General features: G+C 41.1%; 1 protein-coding gene across 1 annotated transcript in view; it reads left to right on the top strand.

Annotated features, from left to right (window-relative positions):
- The window catches only part of LOC138665563 (elastase-1-like), a 170298-nt gene extending 148357 nt beyond the window's left edge, over positions 1–21941 (top strand). The window contains exon 6 of the mRNA XM_069753161.1: positions 17450–21941. Coding sequence (XP_069609262.1) covers positions 17450–17629 — 180 coding nt within the window. The 3' untranslated portion in view covers positions 17630–21941. The remainder of the gene's footprint in view (positions 1–17449) is intronic.
- Positions 21942–22369: the final 428 nt, after the last annotated feature.

The following is a 22369-nucleotide window of genomic DNA, read 5'->3' as shown; positions in this document are numbered from 1 at the left end:
AAAACAGCAGCAATCAAGGCGAGCTCTGATCACTGCTGTTACAAGCAGTCGCTGGCTACGTACTACATCCGAAATCTGCCTGTAATGGAGCAGGCTCAGCTCCTGAACCCGCTCCATACAAGCACATCCCTAAGGTAATAGTTATGACAAGGTTAGCAAATTTCACTTGCCTGCTCCTAAACATGGAAAGACAAATGGAATTCCCTCACTAACATATATGAAAGAGCCCTAATAGATTTAGTAAATGTGCACAAACATATGAATGTTTTTACACACCACAATGCGTTGTTACATACACACATCTTACAAAAATACATACAGTTTTGGCAAAAATTAAGAGACCACTGCACAGTTTTCTAAAACTCACCATCTCTACATGTCTGACAGCCATTCCATTCCAGTGTCAGTTGAATTCCAACCAAAGTACACCTCATTGTACTTAATGTGCTTCTGATTAGGTGATCACCTGAACCAAATCTTATTTAATGAGGGAAACTTTAAAAAAAAACTGCTGTGAGCTTCAAAATCCTCTTGCAATAGGACAAGCTGGATGGCAAAACAAGTGCTAGGAGTAGCCCAAAAGTATTTTAATGAAAAAATAACTTTTAACCATGCCAAAGGAGTTGAAAAGAAAAGTCTTGAGTGAGGAAAAGAAGGGCTCTATTCTGTCTTTACTAGCAGAGGGATGCAGTGAGCATCGTGTTGCCTCCATCCTTAAAATAGTCCATTACAATGAACTAAAGCAGCAGACATTGGGGACAACAAAGCTACAGACTGGCAGAGGGAGAAAGCGACTCTCCACTGACCGGGATGACTGTCATCTTATGTGAATGTCACTCAGTAAACACAGGATGACATCAAGTGACCTACAAAAGGAATGGCAAATGGCAGCTGGGGTGAAGTGCACGGCAAGAACAGTTCGTATCAAACTCCTAGAGGCAGGGCTCAAGTCATGTAAAGCTATAAAAAGCCTTTCATCAATGAGAAGCAAAGGAGAGCCTGGCTGAAGTTTGCCAAAGACCATAAGGATTGGACCATAGAGGACTGGAGTAAGGTAATCTTCTCTGATGAGTCTAATTTTCAGCTTTGACCAACACCTGGTTGTCTAATGGTTAAACGGAGACCTGGAGAGGCGCACAAGCCACAGTGTCTTGCACCCACTGTGAAATTTTGGTGGAGGATCAGTGATCTGGGGATGCTTCAGCATGGCTGGAATTGGGTAGGTTGTTCTTTGCGAAGGACGTATGAATCAAGCCGCATACAAGGTTATCCCGGAAAAACAGTTGATTCCTTCTGCTCAGGCAATGTTCCCCAACTCTGAGGACTGTTTTTCCAGCAGGACAATGCGCCATGCCACACAGCTAGGTCAATCAAGGTGTAGAAGAAGGACCACCACATCAAATCCCTGTCATGTCCAGCCCAGTCTCCAGACCTGAACCCCATTGAAAACCTCTGGAATGTAATCAAGAGGAAGATGGATAGTCACAAGCCATCAAACAAAGAGGAACTGCTTAAATTTTTGTACCAAAAGTGGCATAAGGTCACCCAAAAGCAGTGTGAAAGACTGCTGGAAAGCATGCTAAGACACATGAAAGCTGTGACTAAAAATCATGGTTATTCCACAAAATATTGATTTCTGAACTCTTCCTGAGTTAAAACATCAGTATTGTTGTTTCTAAATGATTATGGACCTGGTTTTTTTTTTTTTTGCATTATTTGAGGTCTGAAAGCAATGGTTTTTTTTTTGTTATTTTGACTATTTCTCATTTTCAGAAAATAAATACAAAATGTATTGCTTGGAACTTTGGAGACATGTTGTCAGTAGTTTATAGAATAAAAGAACAATTTACATTTTACTCAAAAATATACGTCTAAAGAGAAAAATCAGACAAACTGAAAATTTTGCAGTGGTCTCTAAATTTTTGCCAGAGCTGTACAATTCCAGATGCACAGACATACAAGGAGACATGCACAAACACGCAGACACACACAAACACGCCAGTACATGAATCAACATCTGAACCACCATAAGTACATGGTACGTCAATTGTAATGTCAATGTCAGGTCAGCCCCATATACCTTTGTATTGCATGAGACGACAACTCCCAGTATGTCCTTAACAATCGAGATACTGGGAGTTGTTGTTATCAGTCATCATCAGACTGCGGACCATACAGGCTGGATCACAAATACAGTGCCTTGCGATTCGGCCCCCTGGAACTTTCCAACCTTTTCCCACATATCATGTTACAAACATAAAGATACCAAATGTAAATTTTTGGTGAAGAATCAACAACAAGTGGAACACAATTGTGAAGTTGAGCGAAATTTATTGATTATCTTAAATATTTGTGGAAATTCAAAAACTGAAAAGTGATGCATGCAATATTATTCGGCCCCTTTAACTTAATACTTTGTTGCGCCACCTTTTGCTGCGATTACAGCTGCAAGTCACTTGGGGTATGTCTCTATCAGTTTTGTGCATTGAGAGACTGAAATTCTTGCCCATTCTTTGCCCACAACTTCACAATTGTGTTCCACTTGTTGTTGATTCTTCACCAAAAGTTTACATTTGGTATCTTTATGTTTGAAGCATGATATGTGGGAAAAGGTTGCAAAGTTCCAGGGGGCCGAATACTTTCGCAAGGCACTGTAAATATTCACATCCAGGTATCTTACCTGTGATGTCTTCTCTGATTAGAGTCTTTCTTTTCATCTCCATCTTGTCCAGACTCCATGATGATTCTTCTCATACACCGCTGTTCTACCCAGCCCTCCATCTTCTCAGGTCTTCTGCGGCACATCCCCACACGACACCCCTAAAAATAGCAGTGTCATTATAGTTCTCCTGAATAGAAATAGTATAGACCATTAACTCTCACAATGCTCCCTGCACAAAATATGACCCACACTAACCCTCTTATGCTACATGCCCTGCTTACTGTCCTCTCTTTTCTATACTGGTTCTCCTCTTCTTACTGTCCTCTAAGGCTGGTTTCACATTTGCGTTTAAAAACGCAGCGTTTTAAACGCAAACGCATGTGGTGAAAAAACGCGTTTAAACGCTGCGTTTTTTAGACACATGCGTTTTTGCATGTTTTAATACAAACGCGGCGTTTTGACGCATTTACATGCGTTTTTTCCTGCGTTTGCGTTTTTGAAACGCATGATGAGAAGTGTGTGACAGCTGCCATTCATCAAAATCAACAAGAAAACCCACTATAAACAGAAATAGCTAGGGTTAGGGTTAGGGTTAGGATCCCTAGTAACCCTAGGGATCCTAACCCTAACCCAAACCCTAAGGGATCCTAACCCTAACCCAAACCCTAACCCTAAGGGATCCTAACCCTAAGGGATCCTAACCCTAACCCTTAACCCTTAGGGTTAGGGTTAGGATCCCTTATGGTTAGGGTTAGGGTTGGGGGTTGGCTTATCAGTGTGTATTCTTGTGTTTTTCTATTAAAACGCATGCGTTTAAAAACGCATGCAAACGCATGTGCTTAAAAACGCATGCGTTTACATAGACAGCAATACTTTTTTTGCCGCAAAAAAACGCAGCTAGAAATTACTACATGTTGCATTTCTGCAACCAAACGCATGCATAGAAACGACGCATGTGTTGTCAAAATGCGGCAAAACGCATGCAAAAAACGCATGCGTTTTTAATGTTAAGTATAGGGGAAAAACGCATGTGTTTTTTTGTGCAAAAACGCAGCGGCAAAAAAACGCAAATGTGAAACCAGCCTAACATGGTGTATCCCCTATATTGTCCAGTCTACACTGTGCCCCCTCATCACACTTCCTCTCTTCAGCATACTGTTCCCTCCTTGATGTGCCCTCACACTGTCCCCCCATACTGCCGCATCCTTATACCTTTCCCCATACTACCTAGTCTGTTCTGTGCCCCCTAACACTTTTCTCCCCCAATGCTGTCTCCTTATACATTCCTTCCACTCTCCATATTGTCTCCTCATATATCCCCCTTCTGTTCCCGCACCCATTTCTCCCTTCCCTCATTCACCATACTGTTTCTTCACACATTCTCACCATACTGTGTCCTAAAGTTTCTCACCCATCTCTCCCCAATTATAATAAATATTTGGAAGAGCACAAAGACACACACAGACATGCAGAAGCACACATACAAACATGAAGACACACACACATATGTGCGTGCAGATATGCACTAGCAGACACACACTTGCAGATTGCAAACACACAGAAATGGGGACACACACTCATACATGCAGGCAATTGCACTTACACATGCAAAAGTGCATACGTAAACACAGACATGCAAGCAGACAATCATGCTCATACACACAGATATGCGCATGCACACAGAAATTCACGCTCAGAAAAGCACACATAGAAATGTGGACACACACACGTGTGAAGACACATATACACAAATGCACACATAGACAGATACAAGCACACCCACGGAGACTCACACACAGATAATCACATGCAGACACTCACAGACATACCCATATAGAAATTCATATGTAAACACAGACGCGTGCATGCAGACACAGACACAGAAATGCACACGCAGAAACACACATGTAGACATATGCACACACTTATACAGGCATACGAATACAGGCATACCCATACAGGCATAGGCATATGCATACAGGTATATAAATGCACATGCAGGCATTAACATACACATACAGGTATATACATACACAAGTACTTCTCACAAAATTAGAATATCATCAAAAAGTTAATTTATTTCAGTTATTCAATACAACAAGACAGACTCATATATTATATAGAGTCATTACAAAGAGAGTGGTCTATTTCAAGTGCTTATTTCTGTTAATGTTGATGATTATGGCTTACAGACAAAGAAAACGCAAAAGTCATTATCTCAGTAAATTAGAATACTTTATAACCCCAGCTTGAAAAATTATTTTAAAATCCGAAATGTTAGCCTACTGAAATGAATGTTCAGTACATGCACTTAATACTTGGTAGGGGCTCCTTTGCATCAATTACTGCATCAATGCGGCCTGTGGCACTGCTGAGGTGTTATGGAAGCCCAGGTTGCTTTGATAGCAGCATTCAGCTCCTCTGCATTGTTGCATTGGATGTCTCTCATCTTCCTCTTGACAATACCCCATGGATTCTCTATGGGTTAAGGTCAGGCGAGTTTACTGTTGTTTTTAAATCAGGTATTGCCACTTTTGGCAGTGTGGACAGGTGCTAAGTCCTGCTGGAGAATTAAATTTCCATGTCCAAAAAGCTTGTTGGAAAAAAAACTTCCTGGTAGATGGCAGGGCTTACTTTGGTCTTGATAAAACACAGTGGACCTACACCAGCAGATGACTTAGCTCCCCAAACCATCACTGATTATGAAAAGTTCACAATAGACCTCAAGCAGCTTGAATAGTGTGCCTTTCCAGTCATCCTCCTGACTCTGAGACCTTGATTTCCAAATCAAATACAAAATTTACTTTTATTTGAAAACAACACCTTGTAACACTGAGCAACAGTCCAATTCTTTTCAATATATATAAAAAACAACTTTTTAAAGCGAACCTGTCACCAGCTTTGGCCGATATAAGATACGGCCACCACCTTTCAGGGCTTATCTACAGCGTTCAGACCTGAAAGATAAGAAAAATAACTTTTATTATACTCACCCAGGGGACAATCGGGTTTGATGGGTGTTGCAGGTCCGGGTCCAACGCCTCCCATCTTCTTATGATCGCCACCCTCCTGCTTGCTTCATTGCTCTCTGGCATCGCGCTCCTGTGCAGGTGTACTTATCTGCCCTGCTGAGGGCAGAAAAAAGTACTGCAGTGCGCAGGCACCGGAAAAGGTCAGAGAGGCCCAGCGCACTGCAGTACTTTGCTCTGCCCTCTACAAAACAGATAAGTATGCCTGCGCAGGAGCGCGATGCCGGAGAGCTATGAAGAAAGCAGGAAGGCGGCGATCATATGAAGATGGGAGGCACTGGACCCAGACCTGCGACACCCGTCGGACCAGACTGCTCCCCAGGTGAGTGTAATAAAACTTATTATTCTTATCTTTCAGGTTGCATTGGGGGCTTATCTACAACATTATAGAATGCTGTAGATAAGTCCTGAAAGGCTGTGGCCGTATCTTATATCGGCCAAGCCTGGTGACAGGTTCCCTTTAACATATATATAAAATCAATTTTTATACATACATGTGTGGCGTTCTCATGTGGTGTATGGCAGAGGGTTGTACTCCAGGGTATGATGTATCTTATGGTGGCAAAGGTTTCTATCAAGAGAAGAGTCTTTCCTTCTTAAATTACACACACACACAGGAAACTCCACAATACAATGTTTGCACAGTAACTGCCTCTAGGCAGAAAAAGGTGATGATGATGGTAGTAGTTGGTGCATTTGAACCCCAGTCATGAAGCAGCCGTAAGAATTTAAAACAGAAGTCTTTTTTACTGAAGGTAATGGGGCAAATTATTAATTGGAAACTGAGGTACAGGATTACACTCATGGTGGATTATTGCTTTGTACCCGCAGACAGGCGGATCTTGGTAACCTCTAGTTTTATGAAGTCTGAATTTTTCTTCTTCAGCACTGTACTCTGTTTCTGCCCTGAGGAAATTCTTCCTCCAAGAGGTGCAATGGTAGTCTTCTGTAACACCCCAGGGTCCTGGTTGTTACAGTGGCATTGCTTTCCTCAGGGGGAGAGCGATGTCACGCTTGGAAGCAAGGGAAGATCTCTTCTGTCAGGTAAATACAAACATGCAATATGTTTGCACTCCAGGCCAGAAGGGGGAGCTCTGAACCCGGTTTTCCAGGGAACTTCCCTTGATATATATTCTAGCTGGAGGGGAAGTCAGAGGGCAGTCTGTAAGGAAAACAGAGAAGTGTGCAGTCAGACATTGAGTGTCAGAAGGACTGAAGGGGCTGTGCAGCCATAGTAACTGCAGCTCCTGGGGAAAGAGAATTTTTTGTAGAGTTTGTAGAGAGCGTGAAGGAGAGCAAAGCACAGCAGAGTGACATCGGGGAAGGATAGCTGTGACTGGGCTACCTCCCTGGCTGAGTGCAGATACCGGTAGCCGGAAGACTGAGGTTGTGTCGAACTGTAAGAGGCACAGCAGAAACTGGCAGGACAGCTGGACTTTAAGTAACCTGTACGCCCTAATACCCAGGAGGCACAGTGGCACATAGAGCCCGGGTTATGATAGAGACCCTGTAAAAAGGCTCGAGCCACCTGTCATACAGGTTTGTGTCCTACCTTTATGGAGGACAGAGAGGAACTGTGACGACCTTGCTGGAAGCCATAGGTAGTAAGGGACTACAATACCACTGCGCTATTAGGAAAGCTTTCATCTCCACTTGGTAGAGGAGACTCTGAACTTGCTTCCAAGCTGGCCGGACCCTGCCTGCACCTGTGATCTGGTGCCCTGGACTGCGGTTGCCTGAAGCCTACAGTAAACCAGGTAAAGAGACTGCAAGAACGTGTCCTTATTCTTTACTGCACCATTCACCATCTTCACCTATATACTGGGAGCCCTGGGGACCTACTTCACCTGTGGGAAGTTATTCCATCTAGCTGCCATAACATCACCCCAGCAGACCTCTGTAAGCAGCTTCGGTCCCCTCTGACCGAATACCACAGGTGGTGTCACGAACACAAACTTTATTCATAAATCCCCTTAAAAGACCATTCCCTTTAATTGGGCGCCCAGGACTACAGACTGGGTCGCAGCCACCGTGATATCCCCTTTAAGTACCGGACCCGGTATCAAGTTCCCAACGGCCCTGGTGTGTGACTCACTTCCTCATATGAAGACTATTAACAACCCCTTATCGTGTCAGTCCCCTTTCTAAGCAAAGCAGGCAGGGAGAAGGTAGGTAATTCCTTCACATACAAAATGGCTTCCTATTCTTAAGATGTCTGACCACCAACTGCCACTTCAAATTAAAACTATCTCACAGGACTTGGCTCCTCCCCTTCTATGTGATTGTAGAGCTGCAGCCATTGGCTTGCGGCCCTGTAGTTGCGCCACAGAAAAATGATTTACCATAAATTATAGAATATTTTATATGTACCTCAAAACAGTGTTACAAATATTACAATGTGTCCTACATAAAACAAAGCCTCATACCACCATGCAAATAAAAAAGTAAAAAATATTCTGACTGCTGAAAAGATGAGAGGTAGAAATGAAAAAAAAAAAAATTGGCCGGTCATTAAAGAAGTTGTCCACTACTAGGATAACCCCTTCTTAAATACTATATTCCCAATGCAGAATAAAAATACCTCACGCTCCCCCAATGTACCCGTGACATTCCAGCGATGTTGTGGCCGGGTCTCCTGAGGCTCATGTGACATTGTTTATACCACATGATCACTGCAGCCAATCAGCGATAACTCAAGGGCTGCTTCACACACACACATTTCCTTTCCAAGGTTCATTCAAAGGAAGTGAGAGCACAGGAGCTCAATGGTGGCCACTGACGGGCAGCATTACTCGCATGGCATAACAATATCACATAATCCTTGGGAGACCCAACTTCGACGGAACAGCACCAGTACGGGTGATCAGTGTAGTGTATTTTATTTTACATTGGGAATATATTATTTAAGAAGGGGTTGTCCTATTGGGGATAACCCTTTAAAGGCCCATGCAGATCTGTTAGTGGACAATCACATTAAGGGCCATGCAGGCCTGATTAGTAAGGGATTAATGCAATACTCGGAAAATGTTGGTCGGACCAACATTTCTAGGAGACATTCAAGTTTTCAACATTAGTGATAATGGCTCTAACTTCATTGGCGTTAGACCCTAAAAGTGCCCTCACTGATGAGATAACTGCCAAACAGTTCAGCTGACGGCTGTCCTGACTTGGTTTGGTCAAGCATGTGTATTTTCAAATGGGAGAGGAGGGTAAATTGTTGCCAGACTACTCAGATGGCAGCTTATTGGATGTTGAAATTCAACGTTCCAATTCTTTTCTTTTCTGATATCAGTCTGGGAGAGTTAGGAGGCTCCATTATACATTCATTGGTTGTTCAGCTCCTCTGAATTATCTGATTTCAGGCAACTATGATATCTGAAAGTGCTGCCCAATACACTGCAATATGTATCAGGCATTGGCTGTACGATCTCGCCAGGAATTTTTGACTCTGAAACACTGCAGCATTTCAGACAAAAACATACTTTCAACAGACACCAGGGACCAAGCTGCGTGGAAGATTAGTTGGACAGGTGGGTTCCAGGCTCCTCTCGGCCTGATGTCTTGGATAGGTCATTGGCAATGGATGGGGAGAAGCTGCTGTGGACCCGCCTGTCTGACTAGTCTCCTTTGCGCCTCGGTCTCCGGCAGCTATTAAAGGTATGTTTTTCTCTGAAACTCCACAGCTGAGATTATACCTGGCTGAGATCACACTGCCAGTGCCTGATACATGCTGCCCATGGATTGGGCAGTACATATCAGCTGACAGGTTCACTTTAATGTGTATAAGGGCGCTAATCAATAGCATTAATTCTCTTACTAACCTTTTTTGATCATAGGATAGTATACGCTTATTCAGATCATTCATCATTAGAGTTGAGCTAATATGTACAGAATCGGTCGCCATATATGAATTTACCATATTTGTACCATATTGCTACCCTATTCGTACCGAATTTATGTTTGCCGATCGATTCCGAGCATATTTGGTAATTTCTACTTCCATTAACTCCAATGACGTTCGGTGAATATTGCAAATACAATATTCACCTCCGATCGTAATTGGAACCAAATTTTGAAAAATTAACTCTATTCATCATACCTTACATTGCTGGAGTTTCATACAAGTCTCCTAGTCCATGAAGAACATTACTTATATGTTTTTTCTAACCACTGGTCCATAAAATAGAAAGATACAGATACATCATACATTCCTCACAGAATATAATAAATTGTATATGCAAAGTCAAAAAAACAAAATCGCTTTGTTTCCTTAAATTCACAGAGAACATCTCTGGATTCCCCAATTATCACACTCCTTTCCATCATGGTTGAACTACAAGTGATTCTCCGCTATCTATATATACCTTTACCCATTTCTTTTCACTTACTCAGACCTTTAGGCATTCTCACTGGTTTGCAGCTAATACAGGGGATAATACACAACCACTGTCAGACATACCAAGGACTTGAGTAAATTCTTGGGAGGCTTGCCTAGGCCAAAATGGGGACTCATCCTGCAATAAAAGCCCTTTACATAGTTTTGTCAGCAGAAATTAGGAAGCTGTGGAGCTCAGAATATGGTAACATCAAAACATGATTGTCTAAGTATTTCTAAAAGTAGGTGTTGTAAAACATAAAAAACTATTTCAATTTGGCATCACAGTAATCATACTGTTCCCATGTCAGTAATACTTTTCAGGGTTCTAAAAACAGAACCCTTAAAACAATATTGAAGTTATTTTTTCCCCCACTCATCACTGTAGTGCAGCGGTAGAACCGTAGACAGTGAAGAGGCGGTGACCTAAAGAGTTCGAACACAAAACGTTCCTTTAATGTTTTACTTCACACAGAAAGGTTCCAATACACACAATTCCATATAACTTCAGTGCCCGTTTCACAGCACCACAAACCATACGGCTTCATATTACAGTCACTAAACAGGCCGGACTTCCCTTTGTCCAGTTTCCCAGGGCGACCACTCGCCGTGACCAAGTCTTTTACACACAGCTTTTCATATCACAGGCACTGCACACGCCAGTCCTCCTCTGACTAGTCCTGCTCCACGGTCCAAGATATCCTCCAGATCGCAGCCGGGCACCATATCCACCAGTGTTGCAATCGTTACACACGCCAGTCCTCCTTTGGGCACAGGACATCCACCTCAGACTCACTAAGACCTCACTAACCCTTTCCTGCAGGGCTTTTAACAAACAAACCTGTGGCTTCGTGCCACATGGAAAACCCAGACCGGAATGGAACAGACTGCAACACTATTATACTGCAGTCTGTTTCAAACACACATTCCAGAGCCAGTTTTTTCCTACATCTGTCTTGGACAACAGCAAAACTCTGACTGCATTGCAGTCACCGCTACGCCCGAGACTGTCATGCACACCTATGGACTTCATACGTTCCCATGCACATCCTGGGGAGGACACACAACGAACCCTACCTGTGACACTGGTCACTTCTCCACTATTGCAATCATAGCTATGCCTGCAACTGCAATACCCCCTCATGACCTCACTACACCTCCATGCACATTCTGGTGAGAAGATATACCGCCCCCTAGCTGTAACAGGGGTCACTGCCTAGCATCACTCAAAAAAAACTCAAAAGTTTAATTGATATCCCAAAATGTTGTCATAGTCCAATTCAATATTGGCCTAGGAAATTAATATACACAATTTTTCACCCCAAAATTTGCTACACAGCATAGGTGACCTCCGAACAGTTAGCAGAGATGATGACATTTTGGACCCCGGTCCTGCATATTAGACTAGTGAGAAAGCTAAAGTTTACTGGAATCCGACGGTCGGAGACTCATGAGCAGGAACAGCAAGTGTAGTTAGAGTTCTCGGTTGTAGCAATTTGAAAGAAATAATCCAGAGAGTAGTTGGAATAGTCTGGTTAAGACAATTCTTGGAGCCGGAGACTGGAATTAGACTGAAGCCTAGACACAATACTCAGGCAATGAGTGAGAGTTCCATATGGCTTTAAGCAGGCCCAAACCAGAAACCAGATGGCAGCCACATGTTCAATATCAGCCATCTTACTAAAGGGCGATAGCAGCACACAATTACAGACTCCAGTGGTAAGGAGTGGAATTGCAGCATAATTTAGTAAAGTGAATAACAGCAGCCACTAGTGGTCAATCTGCAGAAGGACAACAGAAACCTAACATTTTGTACTGAAGCCAATTTTCCAATTGTCATGTCCAAGCAGTAAATAAAGATGAAGCACCAAAATCAGTAAATTATGTCTCAAATGTTCACTAGGCTCTTTTACTAATTAGTCTTGCTAAAACCAAAAGACATGAACTGGAATTTAAGTTGGTATGCATGCCAAATAGAGGTGCATGTTCACACTGGCTTGGTCCTTATTCACTTTACGTCATTTGATATATGGTAAGGTTTTAATACTAAAGATTAGGACCATTCCAAGTAGGGTCACCGTGAAGTGGTGGGATGACTTTTACGTTTTCTTATCAAAACAGTGTTAATGACGTACCTTATGCTATTTTCATGCATAATTGCTATTTATTTACTTACTGCAGGGTATTTGCTCATTTTGCTTTTCTTATGTTTTGTCTAGTTAGTCATGCCTTATGTCTAGGCAAAAGATTTGGAGCCATGTGTAGTGTGTTTTGAATAACAGAAAACACAAGCTTTATGTAAGCTGAGCACAATATATTTGGCACTGAAATTACATGTATTTTAAAAATGCAAATTACATTCTGCAACATTTACTGTGCTCTGTTTCCTGGAATGCACCCGTGTGGTCTAAACGCTTACTACACCCCTATGTGAATTCAATCAGAGGTAACGTTTCCAAAACAGGGTCACCTCTGGGGAGCTTATACTGTACTGGTACCTTAGAGACTGGAAGACTGGAAATGCGATAAGACCCCTGAATAATATTCTCCCACCAGTATGCCTAAACAGCAGTTTGCAACCACATATTTGCCATACTCCGTGTGAGATTTCCATAACAAAATGTGTTTTTTTTTCCTGTTACTTTTTTTGAAAATGAAAAATTTGGGGATATACAGCATTTAATTGGAAACAACGTATTTTTTCATCTCCACAGCCCGACTTTATAAAATTCTGTGAAACACATGTGAGGTAAAAATGATCATTATACTCATACACTGTGTGTAGAATTATTAGGCAAGTTGTATTTTAGAGGATTATTTTTATTATTGCTCAACAACTATGTTCTCAATCAACCCAAAAGACTCATAAATATCAAAGCTTAATATTTTTGGAAGTTGGAGTGGGTTTTTGTTTCTTTTAGATTTGGCTATCTTAGGAGGATATCTGTTTGTGCAGGTAACTATTACTGTGCAGAATTATTAGGCAATTTAATAAAAAACAAATATATTCTCATCTCACTTGTTTATTTTCACCAGGTAAACCAATATAACTGCACAACATTTAGAAATTAACATTTCTGACATGCAAAAACAAAACCCCAAAAAATTAGTGACCATTAGCCACCTTTCTATATGATGACACTCAACAGCCTTCCATCCATAAATTCTGTCAGTTGCTTGATCTGTTTACGAGCAACATTGCGTGCAGCAGCCACCACAGCCTCCCAGACACTGTTCCGAGAGGTGTACTGTTTTCCCTCCCTGTAGATCTCACATTTTATGAGGGACCATGGGTTCTCTATGGGGTTCTCAACCCGAAAAGGTCCCACAAGTTCATATTTGATGATACCAGCCCATACCAGTACCTCACCTCCACCTTGCTAGCGTCTGAGTCGGAGTGGAGCTCTCTGCCCTTTACTGATCCAGCCTCTGTCCCATCCATCTGGCCCATCAAGAGTCATTCTCATTTCATATGTCCATAAAACCTTTGAAAAGCCAGTCTTAAGATATTTCTTGGCCCAGTCTTGACGTTTTATCTTATGTTTCTTGTTCAAAGGTGGTCGTTTTTCAGCCTTTCTTACCTTGGCCATGTCCCTGAGTATTGCACACCTTGTGCTTTTTGCTACTCCAGTGACGTTGCAGCTCTAAAATATGGCAAAACTGGTGGCAAATGGCATCTTGGCAGCTTCTCGCTTGATTTTCCTCAATTCATGGGCAGTTATTTTGTACTTTTTTGCCCAACACGCTTCTTATGACCCTGTTGGCTATTTGCCATGAAACGCTTGATTGTTCGGTGATCACGCTTCAAAAGTTTGGCAATTTCAAGACTGCTGCATCCCCCTGCAAGACAACTCACAAATTTGGACTTTTCAGAGCCCGTCAAATCTCTCTTCTGACCCATTTTGCCAAAGGAAAGGAAGTTGCCTAATAATTAAACACACCTTATGTAGGGTTTTGATGTCATTAGACAACACCCCTCCTCATTAGAGAGATGTCCATTGCCTGATTTACTTAATTGGTTGTTGTCTCTCAAGCCTGAACAGATTGGAGTAGGGCAACATATATAAAAAGTATTGTGTGATCAAAATACAACTTGCTTAATAATTCTGCACATAGTGTAGTTAAATTCATTGAGGGGTGTAAATTCCAAAATGTTGTCACATTTTGTTCTGGCAGCTCAGATTGTCTTGAAATTCACCATACATTGTGGGGATTTTCTTTTATTGCCTGATGTGAAAATTAAAAACATGAAGTAAATATTAAAAATAAGTATGAAAGTATTACCACACTTGAGGGTGTTAAAGCTAATAGAAATAATGCATGCTTCGTCTCCTACTATTCGTGGTGGAAATGAAAATTTTGGAGTTAAAACTAAATTTTATTGGAATAAATATAATTTTAACATTTTTCATTTCACTTTGCATGAAGCACTAGATTGGGTTAATATTGGAGTTGAACTAAAAGATTTGCAGGAGTCAGGTCTGGCATCCATGTCAGTACTTCATGACAGTTGGAAATTATTACGTCGCCAGGGCCTAGTAATATCAATAGGAGCCCAAGATGCTGTCATTCGAGCACTGACTAAAGACATTGGTACTTCATGGCAGCCAAGGCAGTGACATGAGCAAACGGGACTGGTATCCTGGAAAATATTTTTGCTGTATTCTTGCCAACATATGGTACTTCTTGAATATTATTTTAAGTACTTCAAAGTAGCAGTTTTTAAAATGGGATGATTTATGGGGGTTCTACAATATATTGACGGAAAAAGGGGAAATATTGTTGTCAATCTAAGTTTTCTAGCATTCTAAAAAATAAAAGTATGTAATACCAACATAAAGGAGACATATAGTAAATCATATTTATTAACTATTTTATGCTGCTGATAAATTGTTTTAAAGATTTAAAAATTTGAAAATTACTAATTTTTAAAAATTGTGGGAAAAAATTTAGATATTTTTCTAAATAAAGGCAAATGGAGGAGTTATAATACAAGTTCTTCTCATTAAATTAGAATATCATCAAAAAGTTAATTTATTTTAGTTCTTCAATACAAAAAGTGAAACTCATATACAGTATTATATAGAGTCATTATAAACAGAGTGATCTATTTCAAGTGTTTATTTCTGTTAATGTTGATGATTATGGCTTACAGCCAATGAAAACCCAAAAGTCATTATCTCAACAAATTAGAATGATTAACAAAAAACACCTGCAAAGGCTTCCTAAGTGTTTAAAAAGGTCCCTGTCTGTTTCAGTAGGCTCCACAATCATGGGGAAGACTGCTGACTTGACAGATGTCCAGAAGGCAGTCATTGACACACTCCACAAGGAGGGTAAGCCACAAAAGGTAATTGCTAAAGAAGCTTGCTGTTCACAGAGTGCTGTATCCAAGCATATTAATGGAAAGTTGAGTGGAAGGAAAAAGTGTGGCAGAAAAATGTCCACAAGCAACCGGGATAACCTCAGCCTTGAAAAGGATTGTTAAGTAAAGGCCATTCAAAAATTTGAGTGAGATTCACAAGGAATGGACTGCTGCTGGAGTCATTGCTTCAAGAGTCACCAAACACAGACGTATGCAGGACATGGGCTACAAGTGTCGCATTCCTTGTGTCAAGCCACTCATGACCAATAGACAATGCCAGAAGCGTCTTACATGGGCCAAGGAGAAAAAGAATTGGCTGTTGCTCAGTGGTCCAAGGTGCTGTTTTCAGATGAAAGTAAATTTTTCATTTCATTTGGAAATCAAGGTCCCAAGGTCTGGAGGAAGAGAGGAGAGGCACACAATCCAAGCTGCTTGAGGTCTAGTGTGAAGTTTCCTCAATCAGTGATGGATTGGAAAGCCATGTCACCTGCTGGTGTATGTCCACTGTCTTTTATCAAGACCAAAGTCAGTGCAGCAATCTACTATGAAATTTTAGAGCACTTCATGCTTCCCTCTCCCGACAAGCTTTTTGGAGATGTAAATTTCAAACTCCAGCATGATTTGCAACCTGTTCACACTGCCAAAAGTACCAATAACTGGTTTAAAAACAACAGTATCACTGTGCTTGATAGGCCAGCAAACTCGCCTGACCTTTACCCCTATAGAGAATCTATGGAGTATTGTTAAGACGAAGATGAGAGATACCAGACCCAACAATGCAGACGGGCCTAAGGCTGCTATCAAAGCAACTTGGTCTGTCATAACACCTCAGCATTGCCACAGGCTGATCTCCTCCATGCCATGCCATGCCACATTGATGCAGTAATTGATGCAAAAGGAGCCCCGACCAAGTATTGAGTGCATTTACTAACATACATTTCAGTAGGCCAACATTTCAGATTTTAAAATAATTTTTCAAGCTGGTGTTATAAAGTATTCTAATTTACTGAGATAATGACTTTTGGGTTTTCATTGGCTGTAAGCCATAATCATCAACATTAACAGAAATAAACACTTGAAATAGATCACTCTCTTTGTAATGACTCTATACAATATATGCGTTTCACTTTTTGTATTGAAGAACTGAAATATTCTAATAATAATTATCTAATAATAATATTCTAATTTAGTGAGAAGCACTTGCATATAGGCACTTCAAAACCACATCAAAGGAAAATGTGTAAAATTTCTAGCTAAACTCAGTATTCTACCATGCTTAAAAAAAGTATGTAAAACAAATGTAAAGTTGGACATAAAGGAAAACTTATTTATTAAACATTTTGTGCTTTATTACTGTTTTAATGGCTTAAAAATTGAAAATTTTAAGATTGCTAATTTTCTACATTTCTTTGGCAAATTTAATATGTTTTCCTAGATAAAGGCAAAGAATAGAGGCCTAAATTTACCACTAACATAAGTCTCAGAATCGATGGGACAGATAGAAGCATTCAAAAGTTTATATACATAAAGTAACATATATCAAATTGTCAGATTTGAAAAATAGGGCTGTATCCTGATACAAAATAGCCAAAACTTTAAGTGGCAGGAAAGGTTTAGTCCACTGAACTAACACATATTAGAGAGCTAGCAATTGCTTTTCAATACAACATTGAAATTAAGAAATAAAATGAACAATCTTGTAGCAATTTTTAGAAAAATCAGAAGGATAGACGCAATGGGAAATCATTCTAATTTTTTAAGGATATGTTGACTTCCCCTGGTCTCTTTTGGATAAGCTGGCCATAAACTGTTAGACAGGTAAGATGGGTATGTCATTAAAGCCCCTACTTCACCGACAAAACTTTGAAATAAAATGTTCTTGTTCCAAATGTTTGTGGAACTCTTAAATATGTAGTAAATTGCTCATGTGCCTTTTGAATTTTGAGGGTTTTTTATACTCCATACCATTATCATAACATGCAGAAGCATAAATGACATGAAGACTTTGTTGTCTACAGGGTGACTCAGGAGGGCCTCTTGTATGTCAAAATGGACGAGAAAGATGGGAAGTCCATGGTATCGTCAGCTTTGGACCCATAGGTTGCACAGTAGAGAACAAACCAAGTGTCTTCACTAGGACTTCAACATATATACCTTGGATTGAGGCCACAAGGATTCGCGATTTCTTCTTACACTAACAGAAGGAGCAAACGCAAAAGTTCAAAGTTGGCATCTGTTCACATCTTGGATTGTAAAAGGGATTTATGCTTTTTTTCTTCATAGCAAGGATTTAGTCTTATCAAACAAAACACCTTGTATGTAAACCATCTTCAGCACTGTTCGAGTTGCAGTTGTGTGTAGTATGAAAGATACGTGCAGAACAAAAGTGGAAAATAAGACCTGCTGCGTTTTTATGAGGAGTGAGGGTGTTGGAGGCAGTGGCCGAGAGTGGGGGATGGTTTCCTTAGGCATTTAATGCTATAGGGCCATAAAATTTCACCCATAGCCATCACTACCTCTTCAGTGTAGACACACTGTAAGTGCCTGCCCAATGGCCAGTGAACTAGATGCTAGCCAGTGGCAACTTTGAAATCTTATTTGGTGTCACAGGTTCCTATGCAGTACAGCACGCAAGATAAGTCCATCATCGGCTGCTACGCTCTGCAATAAGCAATGACTGAGATGATAAAGCTCTCAGTAAAATTAAGTGAGTTTTGTCATCTTGGTCACTGTCTGTGCAAAGCACAGCAGTCAATGACAATGTCATCTTGACTGTTGTGCTTTGCATCAGCAGCGACCAGGATTGCAAAAACCTGCATTATGCCCTTCCACAAGCTCCCATATAATTTAAAATACTAAAGAGCAACAGCAAATTGCAGACTTAAAAGATCATGCTGCTGGATTTTTAGTGCTCTTTATGTATTATTATAATCTTGTTTTCATAAAGCGCCAGCATTTTATATAGCACTCGTAGTAAATGTCATTTTTAGGAGCAGTCACTTTGGCATGAATTTGTATTTTATGTCTACATAAGTGCACAGATAATACCACATCTGAATGTCTATAAAATATTACAGAATTTTAAACCGCATCTTACCAAACAAAATTTGTTAAGGCGGGTATTTTTTTGTCAATATTTAGCCAACTACTGGCTACATTTTTTTTTTTAAATTCACCTTATGCGAGAAAACTATAAGATCTTAGGAGTAGAGATGAGCGGATCGTTTGAAATTTGAATTCTCCGACTTTGCCAAATTTTCCCTAGAAGACTTAATTCACAGTGACTGCCACTCTACGGCAGAGAGAGAGGACCACACTGACCATAAGAGCTTACATTCTACTGCGAGGAGAGAGAGTGAGTGAGTGAGTGAGTGAGTGAGTGAGTGTGTGTGTGTGTGTGTGTGTGTGTGAGAGAGAGAGAGGACCCAGCTGACCCAAGGAGCTTACACTACACAGGAGAGAGAGAACCCCACTGACCATAAGAGCTTACGCTCTACAGGAGAAAGGGAGGACCCCACTGACCATAAAAGCTTGCACACTACAGCAGAGAGAGAGAGAGGACCCCACTGACCATAAGAGCTTACACTCTACAAGAGAGAGAGGACCCCACTGACCATAAGAGCTTACACTCTACAGGAGAGAGAAAGGACCCCACTAACCATAAGAGCTTACACTCTACAGGAGAGAGAGGACCCAGCTTATCATAAGAGCTTACACTCTACAGGAGAGAGAGGACCCCGCTGACCATAAGAGCTTACACTCTACAGGAGAGAGAGAGGACCCCGCTGACCATAAGAGCTTACACTCTACAGGAGAGAGAGGACCCAGCTTACCATAAGAGCTTACACTCTACAGGAGAGAGAGGACCCTGCTGACCATCAGAGCTTACACTCTACAGGAGAGAGAGAGGACCCCGCTGACCATAAGAGCTTACACTCTACAGGAGAGAGAGAGGACCCCACTGGACATAAGAGCTTACACTCTACAGCAGAGAGAGTGAGAGGACCCCACTGACCATAAGAGCTTACACTCTACAGGAGAGAGAGAGGACCCCGCTGACCATAAGAGCTTACACTCTACAGGAGAGAGAGGACCCAGATTACCATAAGAGCTTACACTCTACAGGAGAGAGAGGACCCTGCTGACCATCAGAGCTTACACTCTACAGGAGAGAGAGACGACCCCGCTGACCATAAGAGCTTACACTCTACAGGAGAGAGAGGACCCAGCTTACCATAAGAGCTTACACTCTACAGGAGAGAGAGGACCCTGCTGACCATCAGAGCTTACACTCTACAGGAGAGAGAGAGGACCCCGCTGACCATAAGAGCTTACACTCTACAGGAGAGAGAGAAGACCCCGCTGACCATAAGAGATTATAATCTATAGAAGCGAGAGAGCCAGAGGACCCCGCGGACTATAAGAGCTTACACTTTACATGAGCGAGAGATTACCCAGCTGATAACAACTTACACTCTACACGAGAGATTTACCCAGTGATTCTGAAGATGGAAAACAACTCTGCTGTACAAACTGTGCTTCACTGGGAACCGGTGATCTCAGATGGCTGAGGTACTGACCACTATTTTACAAAGCATGATAATCTGTAAAATATCATAGCTTGTATTCAATCTCAGAATGTTCGAATTCACATAAATCTGCAAATTTCATAAAATTCAACTCAAATCTGGTCCGTTGCAAAATGTTTCACTCATCTCTACTTAGGTGTATATTCGCTTACATGGGTTGCTTTTTGTCTTAAATTAACGTATTTGGGGGCTAAAAATCATTTTAGCAATTAGGTTTCATCAAAAATTTTGCACCATTTTTCTTTTATAGCCTCTGTAGTATGTATTTCTGGGTATGTTCCCACGGTGAGTAAAAGCTTCAGGTTGGACGCTGTGTACATCCACACTGTCCAACCGGCAGCATCAAGATGTTACAGCATAGTGGATGGGATTTCAAGAAATCCCATCTCCACTATGTGTTCAGAGATGCCTGCAGCTCATCTGTGAAGATGGACTTGCAGAGCGTCTTTCCTGACTGCAGCATGTCTATTTATCTTGCGGAGATACTCGGTCTCCACAAGATAAATTTCACCCATACAATGTATTGGACGCGGTGAATCCGCACGGTTCAATGAACACATGCGGATTCACCTGTATTCAATAGCCGGCAACGCTTTGGATGCAGCGGACATGTGTAGCATCCAAAGTGCTGCCAATTACTGACCGTGTGCACATACCCTAAGAATCTGAGTGTAAACTTATTCTGATGAGGGGTTTGTAGCTCTTTTATCTGTCTTTTTCTGACCTGCTCTCAGCAGCTTTATGACCACTGACCATATCCAAGTTCAAGGTTCAGGGAATTAAAGAGTCTGTAAAAAAAGCCAATTGAAAAAATGATTTTTAGCCCCAAATGCATGCATTTTAAGTGAAAAAAATGGCCTTAAAAGTGGACAACTCATTTAAGACCAGCTAATCTATAATTTCCCACGGGATCGATAAAGTGTATCGTATCGTATCGTATTGTATCATTATAAACAAAACATTAATAGTGTAACTAGTGTAATAGCCAAACTTATTAATAGGCGCAAAATTTAGTACATCATGAGTAGCCAATATGCACAATCTGAAATCGATGGCAGCTATGAGCTGAGTCTCTGCTGCTGCTTTTTGCTTCTATTGTCTGCAGCGCTTACATCATGTAGACAGATCTGCAGCCAATCACTGAGCTCAGCAGCTCTTCCCATGTAGGTGGCTTGAGCTACGGAACTCACTGACTGGGTGAAGCTCTGTCAGCACTGAAGACAACAACGGACGAGGGGGGCAATGGCGAAAAGGCAGCGCCGGACCCAGTAAGAGCAGCAAAACACAGTTTGTTTTTTGACAACAAACTGAACCTGGTGACACAACTTTCCTGAAAAACTTTTTAATACTCCACCTATTTACTTTAGGTCTTATTATTTGTACATCAAATCATAAAATAATATTTTCCTTTAAGAAAAGTTAGCGACATCCTTCTCAATAGAGCCATAAGCCGATGCTATGAATACAGAACGTGAGCCAGGAGTTTGGATCTTCGGGTCTTATATTCTAGCAAGGAATTGGACGATATCAGCTGATCATCTCAGACTAGTGGTAGAATATGTATATATGTACTGTATCTAGACTTTTCAATGTGGTTGAAATGCACTTGTATAAAATATGCACAGTCTATAATGAATATATCAATACGCATGGAGGTGTGATGCATCAATTCCCACATTTATGTATGTGTGCTTTATTTTCATTTACAGTACACATTATGAAGATTGCTGTTTATTTATGCTACTACATTTGTTCATTTTTTTCTATACTATCTTATATTAAAAACAATGAAAAAAAATATTTACCCTGATAAATAAAAAACATTCACAGCTAATATATACCTTAGCTGAGATTTTTCAATAACTCTTTTTTTGGTTTGTGGTAATTCATCATTGGGCTTAATAAAACAATAAAAGCATTATTAGTGTTTCCTGAGTTCTTGATTTTGTACAAGTGTGCAAGATGTGACTTCAGGGAAGAGTCATTCAGTCATATAGCTCAGACGAGGAACACAACACAACGCTTGGACTCGCTGTCGGCTCTCCCATATTTGATATATTTCTATGCAGCTGTCACACTGCAACACAGGGGTGTTCGCTGTCCTTTACTGGTAGACCAGGTTAGACTAGGGTGTCGGGAGGGGGTTAAGGGAAGTGGGGGTGTCCAAGAAGCTCCCAAATGTTTTATCTGGGACGGTTGGTCACTCAATACATGCCTGACAACCCTCCCAGATCTGGTACTTCATGTTATTCAAATGTCAATTACTTGGGTATCACTGTCATACATGACGATGATGTGTTTAGTTGTACAGGAGATCTTAGCCATCTAACGCTGCAGGTTAACGTTGCT

This window comes from Ranitomeya imitator, chromosome 2, assembly GCF_032444005.1.
Source record: "Ranitomeya imitator isolate aRanImi1 chromosome 2, aRanImi1.pri, whole genome shotgun sequence".
In the NCBI taxonomy this organism is placed as follows: Eukaryota; Metazoa; Chordata; class Amphibia; order Anura; family Dendrobatidae; genus Ranitomeya; species Ranitomeya imitator.
Note: the sequence above shows the minus strand (reverse complement) of the source record. Positions and strands in the feature narration are given on the sequence as shown.